The sequence below is a fragment of the Symsagittifera roscoffensis genome, chromosome 4 (genome assembly GCF_963678635.1).
Source record: "Symsagittifera roscoffensis chromosome 4, txSymRosc1.1, whole genome shotgun sequence".
In the NCBI taxonomy this organism is placed as follows: Eukaryota; Metazoa; Xenacoelomorpha; order Acoela; family Convolutidae; genus Symsagittifera; species Symsagittifera roscoffensis.
The window spans coordinates 55333308-55355748 of record NC_087065.1 but is presented as its reverse complement, the minus strand read 5'-3'; the positions used below and the strand labels follow the sequence as shown (position 1 = coordinate 55355748).

Genomic DNA, 22441 nt, shown 5'->3' with positions numbered 1-22441 from the left:
GATTGATCAAAATGAACTTTCAAAATGAACACATTTTGTCGCAACAATATTTGCGTCAAAACAATATTTGCGACTTAGGTTGGAAAAAGAGAGTTTATACTATAACACAAGCTTTGCTTGTGTAAGCAAAGAACATGAACTCAATTTTAAAAAGGATTCATAACTCAAACCTCAATAAAAAATATATTTGAGAAAAAAGCAATCATCACGACTTCTTTAAGTTGCACTAGGTTCATCTACTCTTAAAAACCAAATTTTTAAAGCTCTTTTAGATACTAAAAAGGCTACGCATTGGTTTAAATGCAGTCACCTAGATTTTAAAAAAAAATTGTCAAAATTAATTGGACAGAACTTATTTACACTATTTCTCGTAAATTATTTACAACTGTACAAAAAGGAAAAATGGACAGCAAACGTCAAAAATGAAATATAACCAAACTTTTATCTAATTGACATGACTGAAAGTTAGTTTGAGAAAGACACATTTGTGCAGCACAAGACGATGACTATTATAAGTTTTTAGTCTCATTCATTTTGAGAACAACTTTCTTGATGACGAAATTCGCAGGATTTCTGATCAACAGGATTCCATTTTTAAAACAGCAGCTTCGGCTGTGACTTTTGAGTATTCAGACAACACTTCCAGAAGCAAATTCATCATCTCGGTCGCGAACGGCGCTTTAGAGTTCAAAACTTCCTCCACTCTAGATCTGTATGCTTCGGTCTTCGAGTAGATCTCAATTCCGCTATCGTTTGGTGTCATAATTTCGTCAATATCATCTGTGCTTAGATCTAGGATCTCAGCTGCTTTCGATCTAGCTGCAAGCATACCTTGTGAGTACTTGCTTTTGTGATGCTCTAATTTCTTAGTGGACAAATCGCGTGACTGTTTAGACATCTTGGAAACCAGTTCATTCGCAAATGACCTGAACAACGTTATGAATTCTTTCACGATCACACCCGCATCTTTCAACTGACTTTGCAGCCGTTCAATGGCCACTTCGCTTTGCATTGCCAGCCCTTCAAGCTGAGAGGTCGCTACATTTTCCATTTCAGTCGCAAAGTTCTCATACTCGTGTTTCTTACTTTCCAACGTCTTAATATGCTTTTCCAGCTTTTCTATCTTTTGAATGGCTTCTACATTAATACTCTTGTAATGGCCAAGCTGACTTCTCAAATTTTCAATTGTTCGCTTAGCCGATTCCGCAGTTTCTTTCAGTGCATGAGACTTAGCATCGTATTCATTCTGTTCTTTCAAATCATTCTTGGCGTTTTCTTCGAAGGTTTTGATCTTGAACCTCAAGTTTTCGATCAAAGAACGTTTTTGTGTTACATCTCGTTCCAGTCTAGTAATTTTCTCCTGCAAACTTTTAGAATCATTCTGTTTCTGCTCCTTTTCGTCTGTGATAGATTTAACTTCTTGCTTCAGACGATTGGTCTCATTTTGCGCGTTCCGCAATCGACTTTCCAAACTTCTAATTTCTGAATCCTGTTTTCCAGAATTATCAGTTCCACTTTTTGCTTCTAACTCTGATTTTACTTTTTCGAGTTTTTCCACCTCCACTGATAACTTCTGCTCTTTCATTTTGGCGCATCGCAATTTAGAGCTCATGTTTTGCTGTTCATTTTGCAGCCGGTCCACTTGACTATAAAGACCATCAATTGTGCTCTGTAATGAAACTTTAGCCGACCTTAAGGCTGCGTTTTGTTCAGTTAGAGTCTCGCATTTCTCACTGAGCAAAGAAACGTCAGATTTCAGATTTTTAATAGTTTGCTTCGATTTATAACTAGACCCTGAGTTAGTGCTAGAGTTTGAACCTTTCTGCTTCTTCACTTTCTGGTCAAATCCTGGTTTGAAACTACCTTGAAGCTGCATACTTCCTTTGCCTTTCGACACAAGAGGGGCTCCAAAATTATAAGACTCTTGGGTTCTTTCGTCGATTGTTGTATCTCGAGGCGTGCTTGGGTTTGACATCATTCCCACTAAATGTGCCAACGTCGAAGCATTCGAAAGATCTATGTCAGTTTGGGTCGATGAGGTTCTATTTAACACTCGCTTAGAAGCTCTTTCGATCTTTTTGTTCGCCTGGGCTACTTCCTTTATACGGTTGCCCAAACTTAGCGATGAGTTTACAGTCTGGTAGGTATCCGTATCTTCATCTTCGCTTCCCAAAATCTCTTCATATTCATCTTCATCTTCAGCAGTCAATGACGCGTTCTCGTCTATATTACGTAACAAAGACAAATTATTTCGGGGTTTATTTTTTGCTACTTTAGGCTTGTTAGCTGCTAGTCCTTTCACAGAAACCTTCGGTTTGGATTTTTTACCGGCTCGCTTCGATCTTTCAAAACTTTCAACACTTTGCTTAAGAGACTCTGAAAGCTCAGTAAGCCTGTTGCATTCCTTCGCTAGCGCGTCTTTCCCCTGATTGGATATAATCAATTCCTCTTTTAGATCTAGAATCTTCGATTCTAGCTTGCGACACTCGGACATCCATTGTCGAATTTCACCATCTACACTTTTACCTTCAACTTCATTTGCCAGATTTTGCTGCAGGTCCTGCATCAAAGCCGAATCTCGTACACGCTCTACTCTAAGCCTATCCACTATTTCCTGAAGTTCTATCTTTTGATTTGCCAGATCCCTGTTTTCTTGTTTCATCTTCTCGAACTGTTTCGCCATTTTTTCCTTTGAATTTCCCTTCGAAATGTCGTTCAAACTTCTGACGACAGGTGACTCGCCGTCCTTTTCGTATGTTTTAACTTGTTCACGCAGCAAAATCATCTCCTGTTGTAAGCTCTTGAACCTAGCCAACCTTCGTTCGTGAGCTTTGCGCACTTCTAGAAGCTCCTGGTCTGCCGATTTTAATTTAGAAGTCAGAGCCGAAACCTTCTTTTCGGACACCGAAAGCTTCCGTGCAAGATCCAATGCGTTTCTATTAGTAGCTAACGGCGAAAATGAGCGCGCACGAGAGGTAGCAGTCGCCCTCGTATAAGAGCCGCTTCGTTTCTGGTCTACACTTCGGTTTCTGTGCATAGTGTCTCGGACTTCGAAAGATTCTATCATTCTATTTCTCTCGTTTAGCTTCGACTGCAGAAGTTGGATCTCATTTTCGTATGAAGTAACTTTAGCGGAACAGTCGGTACACACGTCACAAAGTTCATTTCCGATTATAACTTTTTTCGGCCGCAGTTCTTTTATTTGCGACTGAAGAGTAGAGATCTCTCTTTTCAGGCCCAAGTTTTCTGATTTCAGGTCGCTTTTCATTTGCTCGTACTCATACTTGATCTTCTGCTCTTCGCTAATAGCGTCTTTCAATTTTGCCGACGTTTCATAGTACATGGCCTGATAGTTTTTCTTCTCGGCATTATAGACATCTTCCTGGTTCTTCATTACACCTTCTGTGTCTTTCTGTAAATTCTGCAGTTGCCTTATCAACTCGCATTGTCTTCTATTATCAATCGCCATTTTGTCGTAATCTTTCTGCAAACCATTCAAATTGTCCTTTAACATCCGGTTTTCATCCACGAAACGACTTAGCGCCTGGTTTGCAGTCATTGATTCGTTGCTTTGTGACTTGAGGCGCATGTCTAAATTCATTCGATCTTCCTTCATTCGGTGATGTTCTGTCGTAAGTTTGTCTAATTGAAAAGTCTTCTTGGACAAATCCTCTTCTAATTCGCCCATTTTGCGGGTTAGAAATCCGTTGCGACTACTCAGTTCTGAGTTCGTAGAGCGAAGGGTGTCCACTTCAGTTATAAGGGCATCGCAGCGCGCTCTGAATCCCACTGACTGCTGCTGGAGCTCTTGAATTGCCTGGAACATAATTGAACAAAAAAATTTCTAGGGTGAAATTGAGCAATAATATGAAACTTGCATTTTTGCAGAGATAGAACTAATGCGAAATTCAATAGTTTATACGAAAGAAAAAATAATAATTTTAAAAACATCACCAACAGAAAGTTGTAAAGAGTCCATGGATGCAAGTAAACAGAAAAAAAAACACTCGAATTGTGTTTTTGAAAAATCTCAACTTCGAATTTTATAGAAAAAATTAGATGCTCTTAAAACATTTTGAAATTTTAGAACAATTTATGAATGAACTGAACTGTTAACAATGAAGAATCATCGGGACCTATTAAAAAATCTGAAAATTCATTAAATCGCGAAAACATCGTGAAGAAAAAACAATCCAAATCAATCAAGTACATCATCAGAATTCGGCGAACATTCCTGCCTACTGAAAAAAAAATCACTGTATTAAACTAAATATTCGCAAAAGTAGAGGGGATTTATGAAAAACACGTTTTGAAAACACCCTGTACGTTCATCGACTTTTATTTTCGAAGCCGTCCAGCTTAAGTACAATTCCATCAAAGACTTGGTAATCAATCCTATTAATAGGTAACTTCAGTGTATCCCTCATCCTTTCTTTGCATAGCGGATCTAGGTAATTATAGGTAAGAAAAGGGTAGTCACTTTTACGCGGAAAAAAGATACCTATGTTTTAACACGGAAATCGATAAAAAAAACGTTTTATTATCGACAAATAGAAACCACTTTTACTCATTTAACGGTGAAAACAAAAAACAAACTCATTATTCATGTAACACATAGCCACAGACAGTTGGCAAAGTTTCAATTTCAGGAAAAAAAGATGGCCTTAAAGCTTTTAAAGCTGACACTTTTTTGATAAAATTAACCCAATTTGAGAAAACTGGATTAATAGGTAAAGTTTATAATTCGCTGGGAAATTCGATAATTAAATTCCACTTTCAAAACTAGAAGTCGACCATGTTTTAAGGAATCTTTCCACTTTCGCTGTTCGATAATGGAGTTTATTTTCCTTTTAACAAAGGAAATAAACTGAACTTAAAATCAAATCGAAAGTCAAACCGCGAAAAAAAAAACTGAACATGAAAAAAATTAAGACTTTAGCTGAAAAAAAATCGCGACTAAGTACATCGTCTCTTCAAAACGACATAAAAAGAGACTTTGAGAGACCTTAAATAAACCAATTAGAAACTACTCTTCTTTCAAGAGACCAAGTGGTCACCCTGGGTTGAAAACAGCATCATAAAGCATAGGCTTTTCAAGTTTAAAGTGAGGACAAAAGAAGTAACGAATTGTTGAACTGGTTGCATTAATTCACCGACCTGTTGCGTGTTCTGTTGTTTGAGATTGGCAGAGTGCTCTCTGTCACTCACTAGCAACTCAATCTCCCTCACTCTCTCCGTGATCACGTGGTTGTCATTCTCCAGATGCAGTTTGAACTCATTCAATCTCTCACACTCGCCACTTTTCGTCTCCAGCTCTGCCTGTAGCTTCCCAACTTCTGATTCCAGATCTCGGATTAGATTGTCCTTGGCGTCCAGCACTGCAAGAACCTGTACCATAATAAAAAAGGTCATATACGACAAGACATTCTTCAGTAACATAATAATGCGGAGAAAAAAAAACGTGGGCCAACTAAATCAATGGCCTTTGGCAGAAAAAGAACAACTTTTAGCTGCGCAAGAAGCACAGAAAGTTCCGAAGACATTCGTCTTTGCACTAAAAAGGGATTCAGTAAATGTATCCAAAATCTTAGCATCCAAAAACATGGAAGGCCGAGTGGAAGGCAGTCTCAAAATTGCTAAGATTCACTAACAAAGTAGCTTCATTGTAGCCTAATTCATTGTAGCCTAACAAAGTAGCTTAGCCTAATTGTTGTGATAAACTTATTAAATAGTTTCAGAGACAGAGATGTCTAACGCAAATCAACCAATTGGAAATGATGAACAGCTTGAGGTATCCGAGGAAGCAAATCTACCGAACCTGAGATACCAAGATCAGACTCCGATACCAAAATCATTATCAAACCCGAAGAGACCAAATGAAGTTATGAGTCCATTAAACGAGCAAGAAAGTAAGAAGCAGAGTATTGACATAGAAGAAGCTGTCGAAAATGCCATCAACACAGCACTCCCAAAAATTCTGGAAAAACTAAAACTTGATTTGAAGAACGAATTGCAGACAGTCATAGGAAATGCAATAAGAGCCGAATGCGCAAACCTTAAGAAAGAAAATTGCGAAGAGCTTAACGACGAAATGAAAAACAGCGAACTCAGAAGTACCTTAAGGACCCTGTGCGAGACTGAACAGCAGGAAACATACAACAGACGTGACAATATTCGAGTACTGGGAATAAACGAAACTAGTAGAGAGCAGCCTGAAGAGACAATCAAGAAGATTATATCCATCTCTAAGGAGATTAATGCAAAGGTAGAGGAAGGCGATATTTCAATTGCTCATCGATTACCAGCCAAAAATGTAGCAGCCCGCCCTATCATTGTGAAGTTCTCCAGGCGCATAGCCAAAGTGGAAATTATGAGGAAAAAAAAACCTTGCGAGACAAGCCCACCACTGAAAATGTTAAAGTATTTGAAGACATCACCAGAGCACGAGTGAAGTTTCTGAAGCTTATGAAAACTGACAAGCGCATCGCATCAACATGGACCAGAGAGGGCATGATTTTATACACTCTCCAAAATAATGATCAAGTGTATAGATATCAAAATATTTTCCATGCTGCATCAGATCTTGGTTACAGTTACAATGACACCATGAATTGTTTTCGTGACTGATAATATGAATCCCTCAATTGTGCTTAATAATGAATTATCCCAAATTACCTGTTATAATAATCAATCTGGTCATAAAGCGGATTTCTTTAATTTTTCTGTGCTACACCTAAATATCATGTCTTTAAAACCACACTATGAAAAATTGGAAGCACTTATTTTAAGTCTTGAGTCGCCACCTGATATAATTTGTTTAAGCGAAACATGGCTAAATGAAACAGATGAAGGTAAAATTTACCTGATAAATGGTTATAACCAATGCCTTATGCAAAATCGAAATGGCATGAGAGGAGGAGGAGTGATGGTTCAGGTACATAAAAACTGTAATTTACTGAAACAACGAGATGTCACATTTGAAGAGGCTTTATTCGCGGAGGTCGAAAAAAACAATTACAAATTAAAAATAGCCGTCATCTACAATCCACCAAGAATAAACAAGTTACTCTTTACTGACAAACTTGAACAGTTTCTTGAAGATAATAGCACACATTCTGACCCTTTCATTGTATGTGGCGATTTCAATATAAATACACTGCAAGAAAATCAACTCACCATTAATTACCTGAACGCTATAAACTCGAATGGGTTTGAGTATTTTGCATCAGAACCTACTCGTGTATCATTAACAACATCAACTTGTTTAGATCACTTCATCTATCAAAATATTGCAAATCCCAATTCCACGGTGTTAGAACAAGAAACTATATCAGACCACTATCCAATCCTCTTAGATTGGTCAATAAAGCAATGTAAAAAAGATATATCGATAACATTCCGTGATACATCTTTTCTGAGGAAGGCTTCAAAATGTAGAGAATTTGAAAATGAATTACAGCGTGTGTTAAGTGAACAGGAAGAAATTCTCATGGGTACCGAAGATCCCAGTGAGTCTTTTAATTTATTCAAATGTATCTTTGAAAATGTCCTAGACAAATTCGCTCCGCTAAAGGCAATTTCACCAAGAAGCAAAACTCAGCCACCATGGTTCAACAATGATCTTAAAAATCTGCGAAATAAGCGCAATGCAGCCCATCGAAGATGGAAAAATAATCCTGAAAATCCAGAAACCCTAGTGAATTTTAAAAAACAAAGACAAAAGTTTGAAAACGCCGTTAAATGCAAGAAAAGAACACATTACATGAATAAATTTAGACATTGCATTGGAGACTCAAGACAAACATATAAGTTACTCAATGAATTAAATTGTAAGAACTTAGCCCAATCAAATATTCCTGTTCTAGATTCATGCCTTCAAGTCCAAGAAAATCCATCTAATAAAGATATTGCTGACAAATTCAATGATTTCTTCACTAACATTGGAGAGAATTTGAAAAAAGAGTTGCCTAAAATAGATCCACCATGCTTACCCAAATTAAATCACTCCATGTTTCTTTTTAAGGTAACAGAACCAGAAATACACCAAATCATCTCTCAATTGGACGATAAATCGACATCTGGGGATGATTACGTCAGTAACTTAATTGTCAAATCTTCTAAAAATGCTGTTGCTCCTTTATTAACAATACTTATTAATGCGTCTTTTTCTAAAGGTGTTTTCCCTTCCGAACTTCGTAAAGCCAAAATTGTTCCAATCCACAAAGAAAAATCGCGGCGAGATGAAAACAACTATCGGCCAATTTCTTTACTAATAGTTTGGAGCAAAATCTATGAACGCGCAATGCACAACAGATTATATTCTTACTTTGAAAATTTATCCCTTTTATACAACAAACAATTCGGCTTTAGAACCAAACATAGTACAATAGATGCAGTAGCTGAATTGACAGAAAATCTAAGAATGAGAAGTCATACAAATGAAATTTATAGTTTTTTCTTGGATCTTAGGAAAGCCTTTGATACTCTCGATCATCAAATACTACTAAATAAACTGGAATCTTATGGTATAAGAGGAAATTGTAACCGGTGGTTTCAGACCTACTTATTTGAACGGACTCAACGAGTTTTAGTAAATGGACAATTCTCTGATTGGAAGAAAATAACATGCGGTGTTCCTCAAGGCTCGATACTGGGACCTTTGCTTTTCCTAATTTACGTAAATGACCTTCCATCAGCATGCAAATCAGTTGAAGTAACACTGTTTGCAGATGACACCAACCTGACGGCAATTGGTTGCCAAATAACTCAAATTAGAGAAGATATTGGCAAGCTGGATCGTTGGCTTATCGCCAACAAGTTAATAGTTAATAGTGATAAAACAAATCAAATGAATATAAAAAGTGCTTCCAATTATCGCTTCAAGCTTAATTCTTCTAACATTATACTAAAACCCGTATGCAAATATCTAGGAATTTATATAGATTGTAAGTTATCTTATCAAACTCATATTAATAATGTTAAAATGAGACTCGGTAAACAATGTGGTATTATATCAAAACTGAGGCATTACGTGCCGCTTTCACAATTACTAGAATACTACAGAAGTAATGTTGTTCCTATAATACAATACGGAATTCTGATTTACGGTTGCTGCAGTCGAAGTTCACTGGAGTGTTTATTTCTTTTACAAAAGAAAATAATTAAATTTATGTTCTTTCGAAAGAAAATGTACTCCTGTAATGACATTTTTCTTAAATACAATTTTCTATCGGTTTTCGAATTGCATGTATACGAATTGCTCAAATTTGTTCTGCGCTCAATTAATTCCTTTCATTCAGAGAGTTTCCTTAACAATTTGTTTGTTTTTAATAATCGGCAGAGACAAACAAGAAACTCAAAATACAATTTACTATTAGAACCTCTTTGCAAGAAAAGATTTGAACGTTTTTCTATCCGATATCGTGCTTGCAAGCTTTTTAACTTATTGAGACTGCAAAATATAATTCCTGAAAATATTGAAAGTTTTTCTGAGACAAAAGTAAAAGTGTTTTACCATAATTTCAAAAATACATTTTTGTTGCAAAACGACGAACTAACAAAACTTATCTACGATTTGTAGTACTTTTTCCTTTTTCCTTTTTTCTTTAAAATGATTATCGTTGGTTAAATGCTACCAGGCAACTGCTCTAGCTTCCGATTCTCGTGCTAAAATATGAAGCTCTAAATCCTTGTAGTTTAGGAGATATGGCCATTTTTACGATTTTTCGAAAAATATTAAACACTTAGTAAAAAAAAAGAAAAGAAAGAAAAGAAAAAAAAAAAGAAAAAAATTATTTTTCTTAAAAATTATTTTAAAACTCACCTGCGACCGTGAACCTGGTTGTCTTAAGTTAAAGTTGATGGGCTCTTTCAGTAACGCCAACAAAAAATCTTAACTTACGGAAGTAAACCTACTTCAAAACTTTTTTTTTTTTTTTTTTTTTCAAATTTCGTTTTTTTTTTTTTTTTTTTTTTTTTTTTTTCATTAAATATTAGTGTTAAATCTTTATGTTTGAACAACTTAAGGGTAGACCCTGGAGGACCTTTAGGTCCCGTTGTCTATCCTCTCTAAGTCGCATCATTTAACTTAAATTATAAATATATTCAATGTTGTATTTAATGCTGACTAGAGAAATAAATTCTTTCTTTCTTTCAATTTTAATGTCAGAGGCAAGAAAAGTTGTCTACGGGAAAAAAGTCAAGTTCCCGATTACAAGACACTTGTAAATAAATCATTAGTCAAACCGCGAAAAATCAAATTTGAGAGTGAACAAGCTGAAAAAAAATTAGCAACAAATACTCACGACCTATGCAAGAGCTTTTACTACGATAATGACTTGTGTCGAACGCAACATTCCTCACCACAAAAATCTTTTAAAAAACCTGTACATTTTTTTTTTGAAATTCAATATCTAGTAAGATTCTACCCGAAAGTCCTCATAAAAAAAAGACTAATGAAAATAAAGACTGAAACTTGTCAAGACATAATCAACCTTTTCCGACACTGACCTTGTTGTCTCTGTCCTCATGCTTCTGTTGTTCATGTCTCTGTACATCAGCAACTGCTGCAGATACATCTGGATTTGCAGTCTGCAGACGCTTCCACAGCCCCCACACGAACTCCTTGTCTTTCTCACACTGGGACAGCTGGTCCTTCAGACGACTGTTCTCACTCCACAAACGGGACACTTCAGTCCCACTATCACTAAGCATCTAAACTATTCTGAAAACAGGTCCTAGATGTCAATTTGCCTCACCGGACTAGGCTGATCAGCTGACCTCGACATCTTTTTATTTAGATTTTTTTTTTTCAGATCAAGTATGAATATCTGAATTGATAAGCAAAAAAAATTAAATTAAATGGAACTGAACGCAATAAGGATTTGCTGCTGATTTAGACTTGTTTTTAATCTGATCGAACAAAAACTTCTGGTATCACCCAGGGCCGATTCTCAGGATTACAGATTCTAGTTTGGAAATCATGCTAGAAAACAGAGACCTTGAAAATAATTCATGTTGTCCTTGGCGTCAAAAATAGGGGCAGAAGAAAAATTACCTCACTTTATCCGCCAAAGCTCTTCATACCTGGTAATGGAACTTTGGAGCAAAATTATGCAACAACTGGCACATGCGATTTGCTTGTTTTTCAGAAAGGAAATGGGTTCTGGTAATTTGACGAAAACCATAATTTTTGACCAAAACTTTCAAAAACAATTAATTAATCTCAGAGAAATTCATCTACCGTGCATTGCGAAAATTTTGACAAAATGGGATCCTCTTACTGTTCTCAGGGAGCTCATACAATTGGCCTGACCTAAAAAAGGAGATGACGACAAATCATGGGCGGATTTAGTGGGGGGCGAACGCCCCCTTCAGTGATTTGAACCCCTGACTACCCAAAGCTTCTTCCCTTTGGTACTGTCAGCTCGGAAAATCAGCAATTAATTTTTGCATTTAAATTTAATACAGCATTTAAATTCTCTGAAACTAATTCTGAGAACTAATGCCAAAAAACTTCTGAGCCGGAAGCTTTTTGAAAAACACATTTTGAAAAAAAAACAAGCATATAACAGAACTTTTGAATTTTGCAACAAAATGATTAGTTTTGATAAAACCTGCTCAAGATATCTCAGGTATCCATGGAAGAATCATCTGTACTATTTTTTTCACTCGTTTCGTCTACTTTTTGACTCTTCTCAACTGGTGGTTTGTTTTCATCGTCCGAGTTACTTCCTTCAGTCGCACTTGTCTCTCTCACGTTGAAATTTGCTGGAACATCTGACCTTCCGATTGCATGTCCGCTCATTTCCACTCCTCTTTCGACAAACTGCTGTTGTTGATTTTGCGTTTCCAATACTTTTCTTTTACGAGTATCATTTTGCGGAGCAGATGCATTTAATCTAGAACATTCCTCTTCTAGTAACGTGATTTCATTGCTCAGTCTTAAACAAGCGGCCTCTATGTCGAAATTTTTATGCACCAAATGATTCCATTCGTCTTTCGATGATAATAGTTTTGTGCTGACTGACATTTGATCCGACTTTCTCTGCCAATTAGTTTCTTGTATTTCTCGCTTCAAAGCAGCCATTTGTTTTTGTGCCTGGTCTACCATTTTAGATAGGAGTTCATTATGCGTCTTCCACGCATTTGCGCCATATTTTTCAAGCAGCTCCAAGTTCTCAATTCTGCTTCCCATGTGCTCTAACTGAGCCAAACTGTTTTCAACACATTCGTTCCACGCAGCAATGTCGTTTTTTTGACCCGCTCCGGGGGCAGGTAGCTCGTACCGCTTCATCGATAGCATTTCCATAGGTTGTCTTGCGGCTATTCGTTCAAATTCGACTCGCATTGTGTCTGTTTCGAATAGATTCAAGTCCAAGGGAAGGTAGTCGAGATAATTTTTCGTGGGCCTGAAACAATTCTGAGCGTTTTAATACTTAAGTACAATCAGATAACATAAATTAATAATATAATGATCCGAATAAAAATATAATTGAAATAAAAGTATAAATGGATTCCCCGTTGGTTTTTTTTTGTACATCCATTATTAGCTGACCGACCCTAGTATTTTCCCAAAGTTGCCCTCAGCTCCAATATATACTACTTTTGCTGAAAGCGCGCGTCAAAAAAAGCTTCCATTTACTTTTTGTTAAAAACGATCTAAAAATGCCTTAAAAACATCGTTTTTGGTGTGCTTTTTCAAAAACTTGCTTATAGTGCAAAATCAGATATCAGCGCCTATACTAGAGACTAGATTTATACAATAAATTGTTCTATGGAATACTGCAAGCTTGATTGATATTCGGGGCAGTTCACGTGCAACAAAACCATTTTCTTTCTGAGCTGGAATATTCAGACATAACAATATAATCCAACAGTATAACAATCTAAAAATCTCTTTCAGGTTGCTGCAACTGTGTTAGGATATGGGTACGAGTAAATTTTATACGAATATCGGATTATCCGATTTTTCCAATGTGTTAAGATTAGGACCTTCGATATCGTAAAAAAAATAGCGCAATCAAAACGGATGAAAAACTTTTAATATTACGAAAAAACGTTGCTGTTCAAGCAACACAGAAAGTTCCCATCGCATTTATCTTTGCAAAAACAAAATTTAAAAATTAAACACAGGGTGAAATGGAGCTTCGCAACACTTGTTACACAAATTAAATTAGTGCATTAGAAGATATTGAACGAAAAAAAAAAGCAATTCTTTCGCAAACACTAGCAGGAACACGACAAAAAGCAGCTCTTTTGAGTTTATTAAGAAAAAGAAGAAATAAGCCTCGAAGTAGTAAAATTCGGCAAGGTCTCGGATTCGATCTTGCAACCGAGAGATTATGAGTCTCACGCACTAACCACTAAATTGCGCAAGCTTAATACATCAAAATACTAGCCACAAATCAATTAGAGAACAGTTGCTATGAAATTTCCACAGCTATATCGTGATTATATCATAGTGCCACCAAACATTTTCCTCTTTTAATTAACACTTTTATTTAGATTAGAACAAAAAGAAGGTTCGTAGTAATAAACTACGCTGATCGCAAGTGTAAACAGTTCAAACCACGACTGAAAGGCGTTCAAAATGATATATCACTGGATTTTTTACGAAATGTGGTATTTAATTAAACAGAAGCCAAGCTGCACTTCACAAACATAAGCGCAAAACGTCAAAAAATCGCATAGGTGAAGAACGCCAAAAGGGTCCAAAGATAGAAAAAAAGAAAATAAAAAACTACTCATAATAGCTTAACACTTTAAAAATAAACGCCCTCCGCGGGAATTGAACATCAGCTCTCTTACATTCAAAATTTGCAGCTGACTGTCCTACACAATTGTGCCACTGACGCTAATCAGAATCAAAGACAAACAATTAACCGGCAAAAAGGAGCTTCAAAATCCACAAAAATACCAATTTTTGATGTAATAATTTGAAATGTAATTAACTGAAGTCAACCACACTAATTTTGTAATAAACTGTAAAAGTAAAATTGTAAATAAACTATGCATTTCGAATATTTTGTAAAATATAGCGAGTTGGGAAATTTACTGCTGTTTGTAACAAACAGCTTTCTTCAGATCATTTCACAGAGGCGAAGTTGCACAGGGGCGAAATTAACACAGAGGTGAAGTTGCAATTTGCATACACAAGCAAAATCAAGTAATTGCTAAATGACGCAAGCCAATTATGACGCATTAGCAGTACCAGTCAATTTGAAAAAAAAAGAGAAATTTACCAACTACCATGCCTCAATTTATAGAGCGGACGCATTTTAACTAGAGTACGAAACAGTTCATTAAAAACACCCGAACCGGCCCAGGTTCGAACCCTGTTATTTTGTTGTGGGTCTCCTACAGATCCATGATACATTGAAGTTATAGTGCTATTTGTAATATAATCAGTAGCTTGCCGAGGGAGGTGGGCGGGGAAGGACCGCCCCTTTTCAATTATGGTTGCCAAATTTTTCCAAAGGATCTCCCCTTTGGTATAATTTTACGACATCCATTTTCGGCCTCTTTACGATCATCCTCAAAAATTTTCTAAAAACGCCTTTGGCGCCAATATAACTAAATTTGAGGGGGAAGCGCGCCGAAAAAACGCGATGTTTTGGTCAACATTTTTCAAAAAGTGCCAAAAACGCCTTTTTTGCCTGTTTTTTTGAAAAATTTTCCAGCGGAGCAGATAATTTTTGACCAAATAGAGTCCTTATAGTATTTGGTCGATCTTAAATCAAATTGTTCGATCTAAAAAAAGTCATGAAAATTTTCAACTTTTTTTTCTTGAAAAACCGCCCCCTTTGAAAAATTTCTGCGCATGCCACTGAATATGATAGTCTGTGTTAATACCCTTAGCATTGGTTGTACTTAATAGCTCGTTATTGATCAAAATGAACACTTTCAAAATTAACACATTTTGTCGCAACATTTCCGCCGCAACAATATTTGCGACTTAGGTTGGAAAAAAAGATAGTTCATACCATAACACAAGCTTTGCGTGTGTAAAAATGCATAACAGTTATTTTATTAATAATCAGTATCAACGCACACGCTATTATATAGCCAATTCAGCCTTCTTCTGAAAAGTTCTACTAAAAGTAGCATTAATTATTGCGACAACTTATAATAGAAAATTCTTCATAAGCCTCGCAGTATCGCAATACGCTGCGCATGTGTAAAGAGAGAAAAACAACAAACTCGAATACCACTATTTTTCAACTTACAAACTCTCAGCAATAAAATCTCGAACAAAATGATTTCCACCAGTTTTACTTATGAGTTTGATTCACGCAAAACTAAGCAACCAACTTTTGAAAAGTTTTCTGTTTGCTACTAACCTGTATCGTCGACATTCTTCCTCGATCAAAGCCAGTGCTGCATCCCGTACACCAGGCTGTTCATACTCCTTGTCTATATATGGCAGGGCGTCAATCAAGTTGCGATCTGAATCCAACTGACCAATTATTGAATTGGCGGGCGCGGGGAGAGACAATTGGTGCGAATTGGATGTATTTGTTGCCATTCTGTCTGAAAACATAGACATCACAATCACTGAACCGGACGTTTTTTCCACGGAAACTTGTTTCTTTGAGTTGGTTGCAGTTCATAAATCACTAAACACTGTATATAAACAGAGGCGAAGCAGAGCTTCGCACCGCTAGCGAAACAAAAAGATATGATATGAGAAACAACCCTTAAAAAACTTAAAAACCGCAAAATATTTCCTATTTCTCAAAAACTGAATTGAACTTCAATTTGTAACTCTATTACCCGGTCCATCAGATGTACACTTATAGTAGAAATTGCATAAATCAGAAGAAAGTCCATGCTGTGGAAATTTAACCTACAAAATATAAGGAGACAAACGACAAAGCCTCGAAAAGTAACATAAATAAAAATAATGAAAACTTCATAGCCTCGAAAAGAAATAGACTCAAAAATTAAATAACTAATTTTCATATAAAACTTCTCGAATATACAAGAGTTTTCAACTACATCATCAAATTCAAACATGATCAATATTAGACAATTCAATCTGGCTACAATTAATTTTTTTTCGCATAATTCGACCACAAAGTTACAAGAAATGTTGAAAATGACTTTCAATCTCCTTTGCAGCAGTTGATTTTGGTTCGATGTTTCGGAGAGGAGGTCGCACCATGCCAGGTTTGTAACCGAGCAAGGACATGGCATATTTGAGTCCCGATGGTCCGTATTTCTTTGTCACCATCTCATTGGGCTTCTCGAGAGAAATTTGGATCTTTTCCGCATCGCCTAGTTCTCCAGATTCAAACTTCTGGACAAAAAAAGTGGGGAAAACTAACACGTTTAAGGTCTTTCAACAACGCAGATAATTCCTAAAATTTTCTGTTAAATTTTTAATTCCAAACATGTTTCTGTACATAAAATTCTCGCAAAAGAAAAGTCGGTTGCTGGGCAAGCCGCGTAAACTGTACCGACCACAGAAATCACAGCAAAAATTACAAAAAAAAACTTAAATACAAAAATCTTCGTTTTTGTATTCTTATAAATTCAAATATAATAAACGTGAAAAAACGCTGAAAATAACGTTTATGATGATAACAGCCTCTTGGAAGGGTTTGGCTGTCTAAAATACAAAAAAAACAGAGGCATATCGTGACACTAAAATCTTTCCTCAAATATCTGTTTGGAATCCGAATCACAATTCAAAAGGCTTTAAAAATATATCACGTTCGGTAATTTAAGAGCCTCGTTTGAGATACCAACAATCTCAAGTGGTTGCCAATAAACCCAAGTGGTACTCGTAATGACACTTAGCAAAACTAACTTCTAAAAGGGTTTTCATTTGTCGAGGTAGAGCCGAAGCAACCGCTGAAATGGATCCCACTGCCCCACACATCAAAGCAGGCAAGAATGAATTCCCGTAAGCACTAAGAATCGAAAAATTAGAGGCTTTTGTTTTCTCTGCAATTTTTTTAGTTCTTTCTTTTTCGAAAATGTCTTTGATTCCGATAATGTTGGGATGCTTTGAGAGTTCAATAACACAATCCGCGCTCAAATTGATATGTGAGTAAAATGGAACGTTGTAGATCAAAATAGGCTTGGGCGATTTGTCAGCAACTGTTAGATAGTGATCAATGTAGGCTGCATCATCCAAGAAAGGTAGAAAGTAGTGTGGGGTTATCACAAGGAAAGCGTCAGCTCCAACTTCAGCAAATTGATCACATCGTCTAAAATTAAAAGCCTGAAATTTAGATAACTCCATTCGATTTGTGACAACTTAAGCAACGAACTTTTCTTTAAAATTCTTTAATTTAAGAAGATAAATTAAGGAGAAAGGTTCTATGAGCTCATGTTTTGAATCTATTATTCGTGAAGTTTCAATTTTAGTTTTTACCCTTCAAATTTATGCTGCAAAAATCATAACCTTATTCAATAGTTTCAGAGACACAGAATGGATAATTCCCAAATCAACACAGCAGGGAACACTGAGGAACCAGAGACTTTTAGTATTCAAGAAGAAAACAACGCAATCCCTCAGCTCAGATATCAAGACCAAACACCTATTGCGAAATCAACTTCAAAAAGAAGCTGTGCCGTACTAAGTCCTCCTGACTGTGCATCCATATCCGAATCAAATGCCAACATCAATGAAATCATAGAGTCGAGTATCGAAAAAGTCTTTGAGAAGCAAATCCCTCGAATCATTGAGAAACTGGAAACTACATTAAGCGCAATTTTCAAGTCTTTAATAGGCCAGGGTCTGCAAGATGTCAAAGAAACGGTTCTAAAGGAGGCAAAACAAACAATAGAGCAAGAGGTCAGAAAGTGCAGACTAAAAGCAGCTTCAGAAGACGAGCTTCTTGAGGGATACAACAGAAGAGATAATGCGAGGATCATTGGAATTCAGGAAGAACGAGGCACAAATGAAAACGGGAGGAGAATATTCGAAGACTATTTCCAAAGCATTGACAAAGTATTGAACGTCGCCAAAGAAGCTGGCGCTGAGATTGAGAAGAGCGATATTTCTATTGCTCACAGATTACCTCGAAGAAATGCAAACTCCCGGCCAATGATAGTGCGCTTCTCCAGACGGATTGCCAAGGTGGAACTGCTGCGCAAGAAGAAAAACCTGAACCAGTCGCAGACTATGCACTCCGTGAAAGTATTCGAAGATCTAACGGCACCGCGATTGAAGTTTTTCAATTTAATGAAACAAGACTCAAGGATTGAATCAGCCTGGACACGAGAGGGGAACATCTACTACAAGTTTAAAGAAAACCAAAACATTCAGTGTATCCGAGGACTTTTTGAAGGAACGCAACAGCTTCAATACAAAATAGAAAAGCTTGAGAGTTGTTTTGTAAAACAAAAGCAACCAGAATCAAAACCAGTAATATCTACTTCATTCTCTAAAATTGCTAAAATTTTTCATATGAATGTGAGATCCCTTAATAAACATCATGATGAGTTGGAAGCACTAATAAATAGCCTTGAGTCACCACCGGACGTAGTATGCATTAGTGACACTTGGTTACAGGAAGATAATAGTGTCAACTGCTTCAAACTTAGTGGTTATAATACTATAATTAATAAATCGAGGAAAGGTATAGGAGGCGGGGTAATGATGCAATTGAAAGATAATGTAACTATTATAGAAGAATTTAACTCAGAACTGGCGGAAAGTATTTCAGTTTTAGTTAAATTAAACAATGAAATTTTCCAAATAATGCTTGTCTACAATCCCCCCAATGATAATAAGTTTTCTTTTGTAGACGAATTCGATAAGCACCTAGAAGCTATAAGCAACAAAAATTATCGCGCGGTAATATGTGGTGATTTTAATATAAACATCCATAAGTCGAACAATCTATCTTCTAAATACATTGATGCTGTCGAAAATAATGGTTTCAATCAACTGACAAAGCAACCAACCAGAGTTGGATACAATAGTGAAACTCTTCTAGATCACATGATAGTTAAAGATGTTAATGTAAAAGCAGCCTATGCTCTTGAAAATCAATCATTTTCTGACCACTTTCCGATTATTTTAGAATTAAACACCCAAACATCAAAGAAAATTTGTCCAAAAATTTATCGTGATACAACTTTCTTAAAATCTAAACTACAGATAGAAAAGCTTAATCAAACACTTATGAACAAATTACACTATAATGACGCTTTAGACCCATCAAAAGGCATTGATGATTTATTTGCGGAATTTCAGTCAACGTTTAGCAGTGTATTAGACAAATACGCACCACTGAAAACCACAAAGACACAAGAGCGGAAATCTAGATCTTTTTCGCTGTTGTATCGTATTAAAAACCTAATCGCAAAACGAAACAGGCTTCATAGAACATGGTGTAACAATAAATCTGAAGTTGGTGCCAGGTTGCGTTTTCAAATTGTCCGGAAGAAATGTGAAATTGAGAGTAAGAAATATAAAAAGCATTATTACTATGATAAGTTTAGTAAGTGTATTGGTGACTCAAGGCAGATATATAAAATTTTAAATAATTTAAGGGGAATTACAAATACATCAAAAAAATGTTTCGATCAATTCCAATAGCGGAAATTGTATCACCGATGAATCGGCAATTGCAAATGAATTTAATGCTCATTTCTCTTCGATTGGCATAAATCTCGCGAAAAACATACCAAACCAGGGAATCACACAATCGTTTGATACACCTAATTTTTGCATGTTCAATTTCCCTGTTACGGAAAGTGAAGTTCACATTATCATTTCTAACCTTTAAAATAAAGCTTCATCTGGCGTGGATGGAATCAGTAATCTTGTTTTGAAAGCAAGCCCATTTGCGACTGTACCCATATTAAGGCAACTCATTGAAGTTTCTTTTAAATCTGGCCATTTTCCTATCTGTCTAGCTAGGGCTGTTGTCTATCCATTATATAAGGAAGGTTCTAAACTTGATGTCACAAATTACAGACCAACATCCCTTCTTGTCACCTGGAGCAAGGTTTTTGAGCGAGTAATGTACAACAGAGTATACAGTTACTTGGAAACGAATTCGTTAATATACATTAAACAATTTGGTTTTCGCAAAAATCACAGCACAGTCGATGCAATTGCGGAAGTAACCGAAAAACTTCGTTTAGATATGAGCAGGTCGCAAAAATATACTGCTTTTCTTGATTTAAAAAAAGCTTTTGATACACTGGATCATCAGATACTATTTCAAAAGTTGCAAATGGGGATAGATGGAAAAGATTTAAGTTGGTTCATAAGCTATCTGAAACATCGAAAACAAGTAGTAGAAATAGGTACAACAAAGTCAACGTGGATGGACTTAAAGTGCGGCGTCTCTCAAGGGTCAATACTAGGACCTCTTTTGTTTCTGATATACATTAATGACCTTCCCCAAGTCTGCCAATATAGTGAAGTTTTCCTGTTTGCCGATGATACTAACATAACTGCTTTAAATTGCTCTGTTAAAAATTTCAACAAAGACTTAGAAGCTGTAGGCAAGTGGTTAACATTAAAAAAATTATCCCTGAATATAGATAAAACTGTTCAAGTCTACGCCTCTTTAAATAGTGCTTCCAACCAAAACATGTATATAAATAAATTACCTTTAAAAATGCTTCATCTTGCAAATACCTTGGAATTATTTTGGATGCTAAATTATCTTTCAATACTCATATTGATTTAGTTCGAACTAAGCTTAGAAAACAATGTGGAATTATTTCAAAAATGCGTCATTATGTTCCCAGAGGTACCATACTAAAATACTATGCCTCTAATATTAAACCAATTTTACAATACGGCATTTTAGTGTACGGTTGTACCAGCTATACAAATCTTTTGCCCCTTTTGATGATACAAAAAAAAAATTATTCGCCTAATTTACTTCAAAAGAAATTTTGAAACAATACGGGATGTATTTTTTACCAAGGAATCTTAACAATCCACGAATTACATGTGTATGAACTTCTAAAATTTGTTTTGAGATCTGTCTCCGGAGTTCATTCTGAAGAATTTCTAAATGAACTTTTTAAATTTGAAATACCAACGTATAGGACTAGGAGGGCTAATTCAGAGTTGATAAAAATTCCTAATTTAAAAACCAAAATGCAGAGAATGTCGAAAAGTTACAGGGGAACGAAGCTTTACAATTTACTTAAACAGAACTTTTTAATGCCCAATGAATTCACTAATTTTTCACAGGCAAATATTCAAAGCGTGGCTCACCGAATTAGAGATCTGTTCATTCTAAGCAACGAAGAACTCATCAAATTTATCTTTTGCCAGAATTAAATTGAATTTTTCCTAAAAGATATATATATTTTTTTGCATATGATGGATAGATAGAAAATAGATTTAATAATAGGAACTATTAAAATACCATGGCTGCTCCACGGACCCGAGATTTTTTTTTGACGTAATCCCCGGAAAACCTAGTACGAATGACTCTTTGTGAGTTTAGATTACTGAATAAAAGTCTCGGAAAAGTGGCGCATCCATTAAGAATTAAAAAAAAAAAAACAAAAAAAAACAATTTTTTTTTCCAAAATGGGCCGAAATGGCCCGCTTGAGGGGGAACCTATGCCCAATTTTTTCGTTTTTCCTAAAAATCACTTAGAAATTTCATATTCATGCCCAAGGCTTAAAATTAAAGGAAAAAACTTGTATTTTTTTAGGTAAATATTATAATCAGTTCATTAACATTTGCAACTGTTTTTAAATAAACTAAGTTAGGTTGTGTGTTACTTAAAACGGAGATAAATCATGCCATTTCTGAGTAGGCCTTTAGACCCTCTAATGTATGATTTTATATTTCACCTTTTTTTGTTCGTTCTATTTTTGCAAATATGTAGAATTTATGCACTAGATTTCATAATAATTTGAAACCCAACTAACTACATCATTCATGTTTCTAATATTTTTTGGGGCAGCATTTAGTATCCCTTATGGGATCGTTAGCTGTCCCCTCTTTGATACTGATGTATTTATGCGCAATATGATATGAATTTTCTAGTAACATTGAGAAATTAATTCTTTCTTTCTTTCTTTACCTTGTCCAAAATTATACTTGGCGTACTAACCGATGTGTAGCTTCAGTTGACTCACATCCGGATCCTGCAATTAGAGGAACATTCTGTGCATGGGCTTGTTTAGCAGCGAACTTCACATATTCGACAGCCTCCTTCTCTTTTAGAGACACGTACTCCCCGGCACTTCCCAAAGTAACATATCCATTCACTTTCTCATTTTTCCATTTCGAAAAATTTTCCTCTAAACTGCAGAGTTTTATCAAAGAGATCACCACAGTTTGGTAATGAGATTAGTTAAGAAACCTTTTTGCAATTATAACCTGCTGATTTATAGCAGATCTCATATTTACTTCCTTTGAAAGGTGTTACAATTGGCGGAAAAACTCCTTTCAAATGTATTCTCCGCATAACTTGCCAACTAGCTGTTTTCATAGCG

General features: G+C 35.9%; 3 protein-coding genes across 3 annotated transcripts; all 3 read right to left on the bottom strand.

Moving 5' to 3' along the window:
* Positions 1–324: 324 nt before the first annotated feature.
* On the bottom strand, positions 325–10719 carry LOC134843628 (centlein-like). Its single transcript, XM_063859811.1, has 3 exons — positions 10510–10719; positions 5158–5388; positions 325–3817 (listed from the first exon to the last, which is right to left on the bottom strand). Exons 1-3 carry the CDS (start codon positions 10711–10713, stop codon positions 578–580), a joined length of 3675 nt encoding a protein of 1224 aa, XP_063715881.1. The 5' UTR covers positions 10714–10719; the 3' UTR covers positions 325–577.
* An 846-nt stretch (positions 10720–11565) lies between these two features.
* LOC134844081 (pre-mRNA-splicing factor SPF27-like) lies at positions 11566–15532 on the bottom strand. Its single transcript, XM_063860553.1, has 2 exons — positions 15342–15532; positions 11566–12410 (listed from the first exon to the last, which is right to left on the bottom strand). The coding sequence occupies exons 1-2, from the start codon at positions 15524–15526 to the stop codon at positions 11630–11632; spliced, it is 966 nt and encodes a 321-aa protein (XP_063716623.1). The 5' UTR covers positions 15527–15532; the 3' UTR covers positions 11566–11629.
* Positions 15533–15827: 295 nt separating this feature from the next.
* LOC134843571 (4-hydroxy-2-oxoglutarate aldolase, mitochondrial-like) lies at positions 15828–22437 on the bottom strand. Its single transcript, XM_063859705.1, has 4 exons — positions 22326–22437; positions 22057–22246; positions 16814–17216; positions 15828–16300 (listed from the first exon to the last, which is right to left on the bottom strand). The coding sequence occupies exons 1-4, from the start codon at positions 22435–22437 to the stop codon at positions 16082–16084; spliced, it is 924 nt and encodes a 307-aa protein (XP_063715775.1). The 3' UTR covers positions 15828–16081.
* Positions 22438–22441: the final 4 nt, after the last annotated feature.

Coding starts and splice junctions, on each gene's coding strand:
- LOC134844081 (XM_063860553.1), bottom strand. CDS start 15,526: ATGGCAACAAATACATCCAATTCGCACCAATTGTCTCTCCCCGCGCCC. Junction 12,411..15,341: donor GAAGAATGTCGACGATACAG/GTTAGTAGCAAA, acceptor GAATTGTTTCAG/GCCCACGAAAAATTATCTCG.
- LOC134843628 (XM_063859811.1), bottom strand. CDS start 10,713: ATGCTTAGTGATAGTGGGACTGAAGTGTCCCGTTTGTGGAGTGAGAAC. Junction 5,389..10,509: donor ATGAGGACAGAGACAACAAG/GTCAGTGTCGGA, acceptor ATTATGGTACAG/GTTCTTGCAGTGCTGGACGC. Junction 3,818..5,157: donor AACAACAGAACACGCAACAG/GTCGGTGAATTA, acceptor ATTATGTTCCAG/GCAATTCAAGAGCTCCAGCA.
- LOC134843571 (XM_063859705.1), bottom strand. CDS start 22,437: ATGAAAACAGCTAGTTGGCAAGTTATGCGGAGAATACATTTGAAAGGA. Junction 22,247..22,325: donor GATCTGCTATAAATCAGCAG/GTTATAATTGCA, acceptor TCTGCAGTTTAG/AGGAAAATTTTTCGAAATGG. Junction 16,301..16,813: donor AAATGAAAACCCTTTTAGAA/GTTAGTTTTGCT, acceptor TTTTTTGTCCAG/AAGTTTGAATCTGGAGAACT.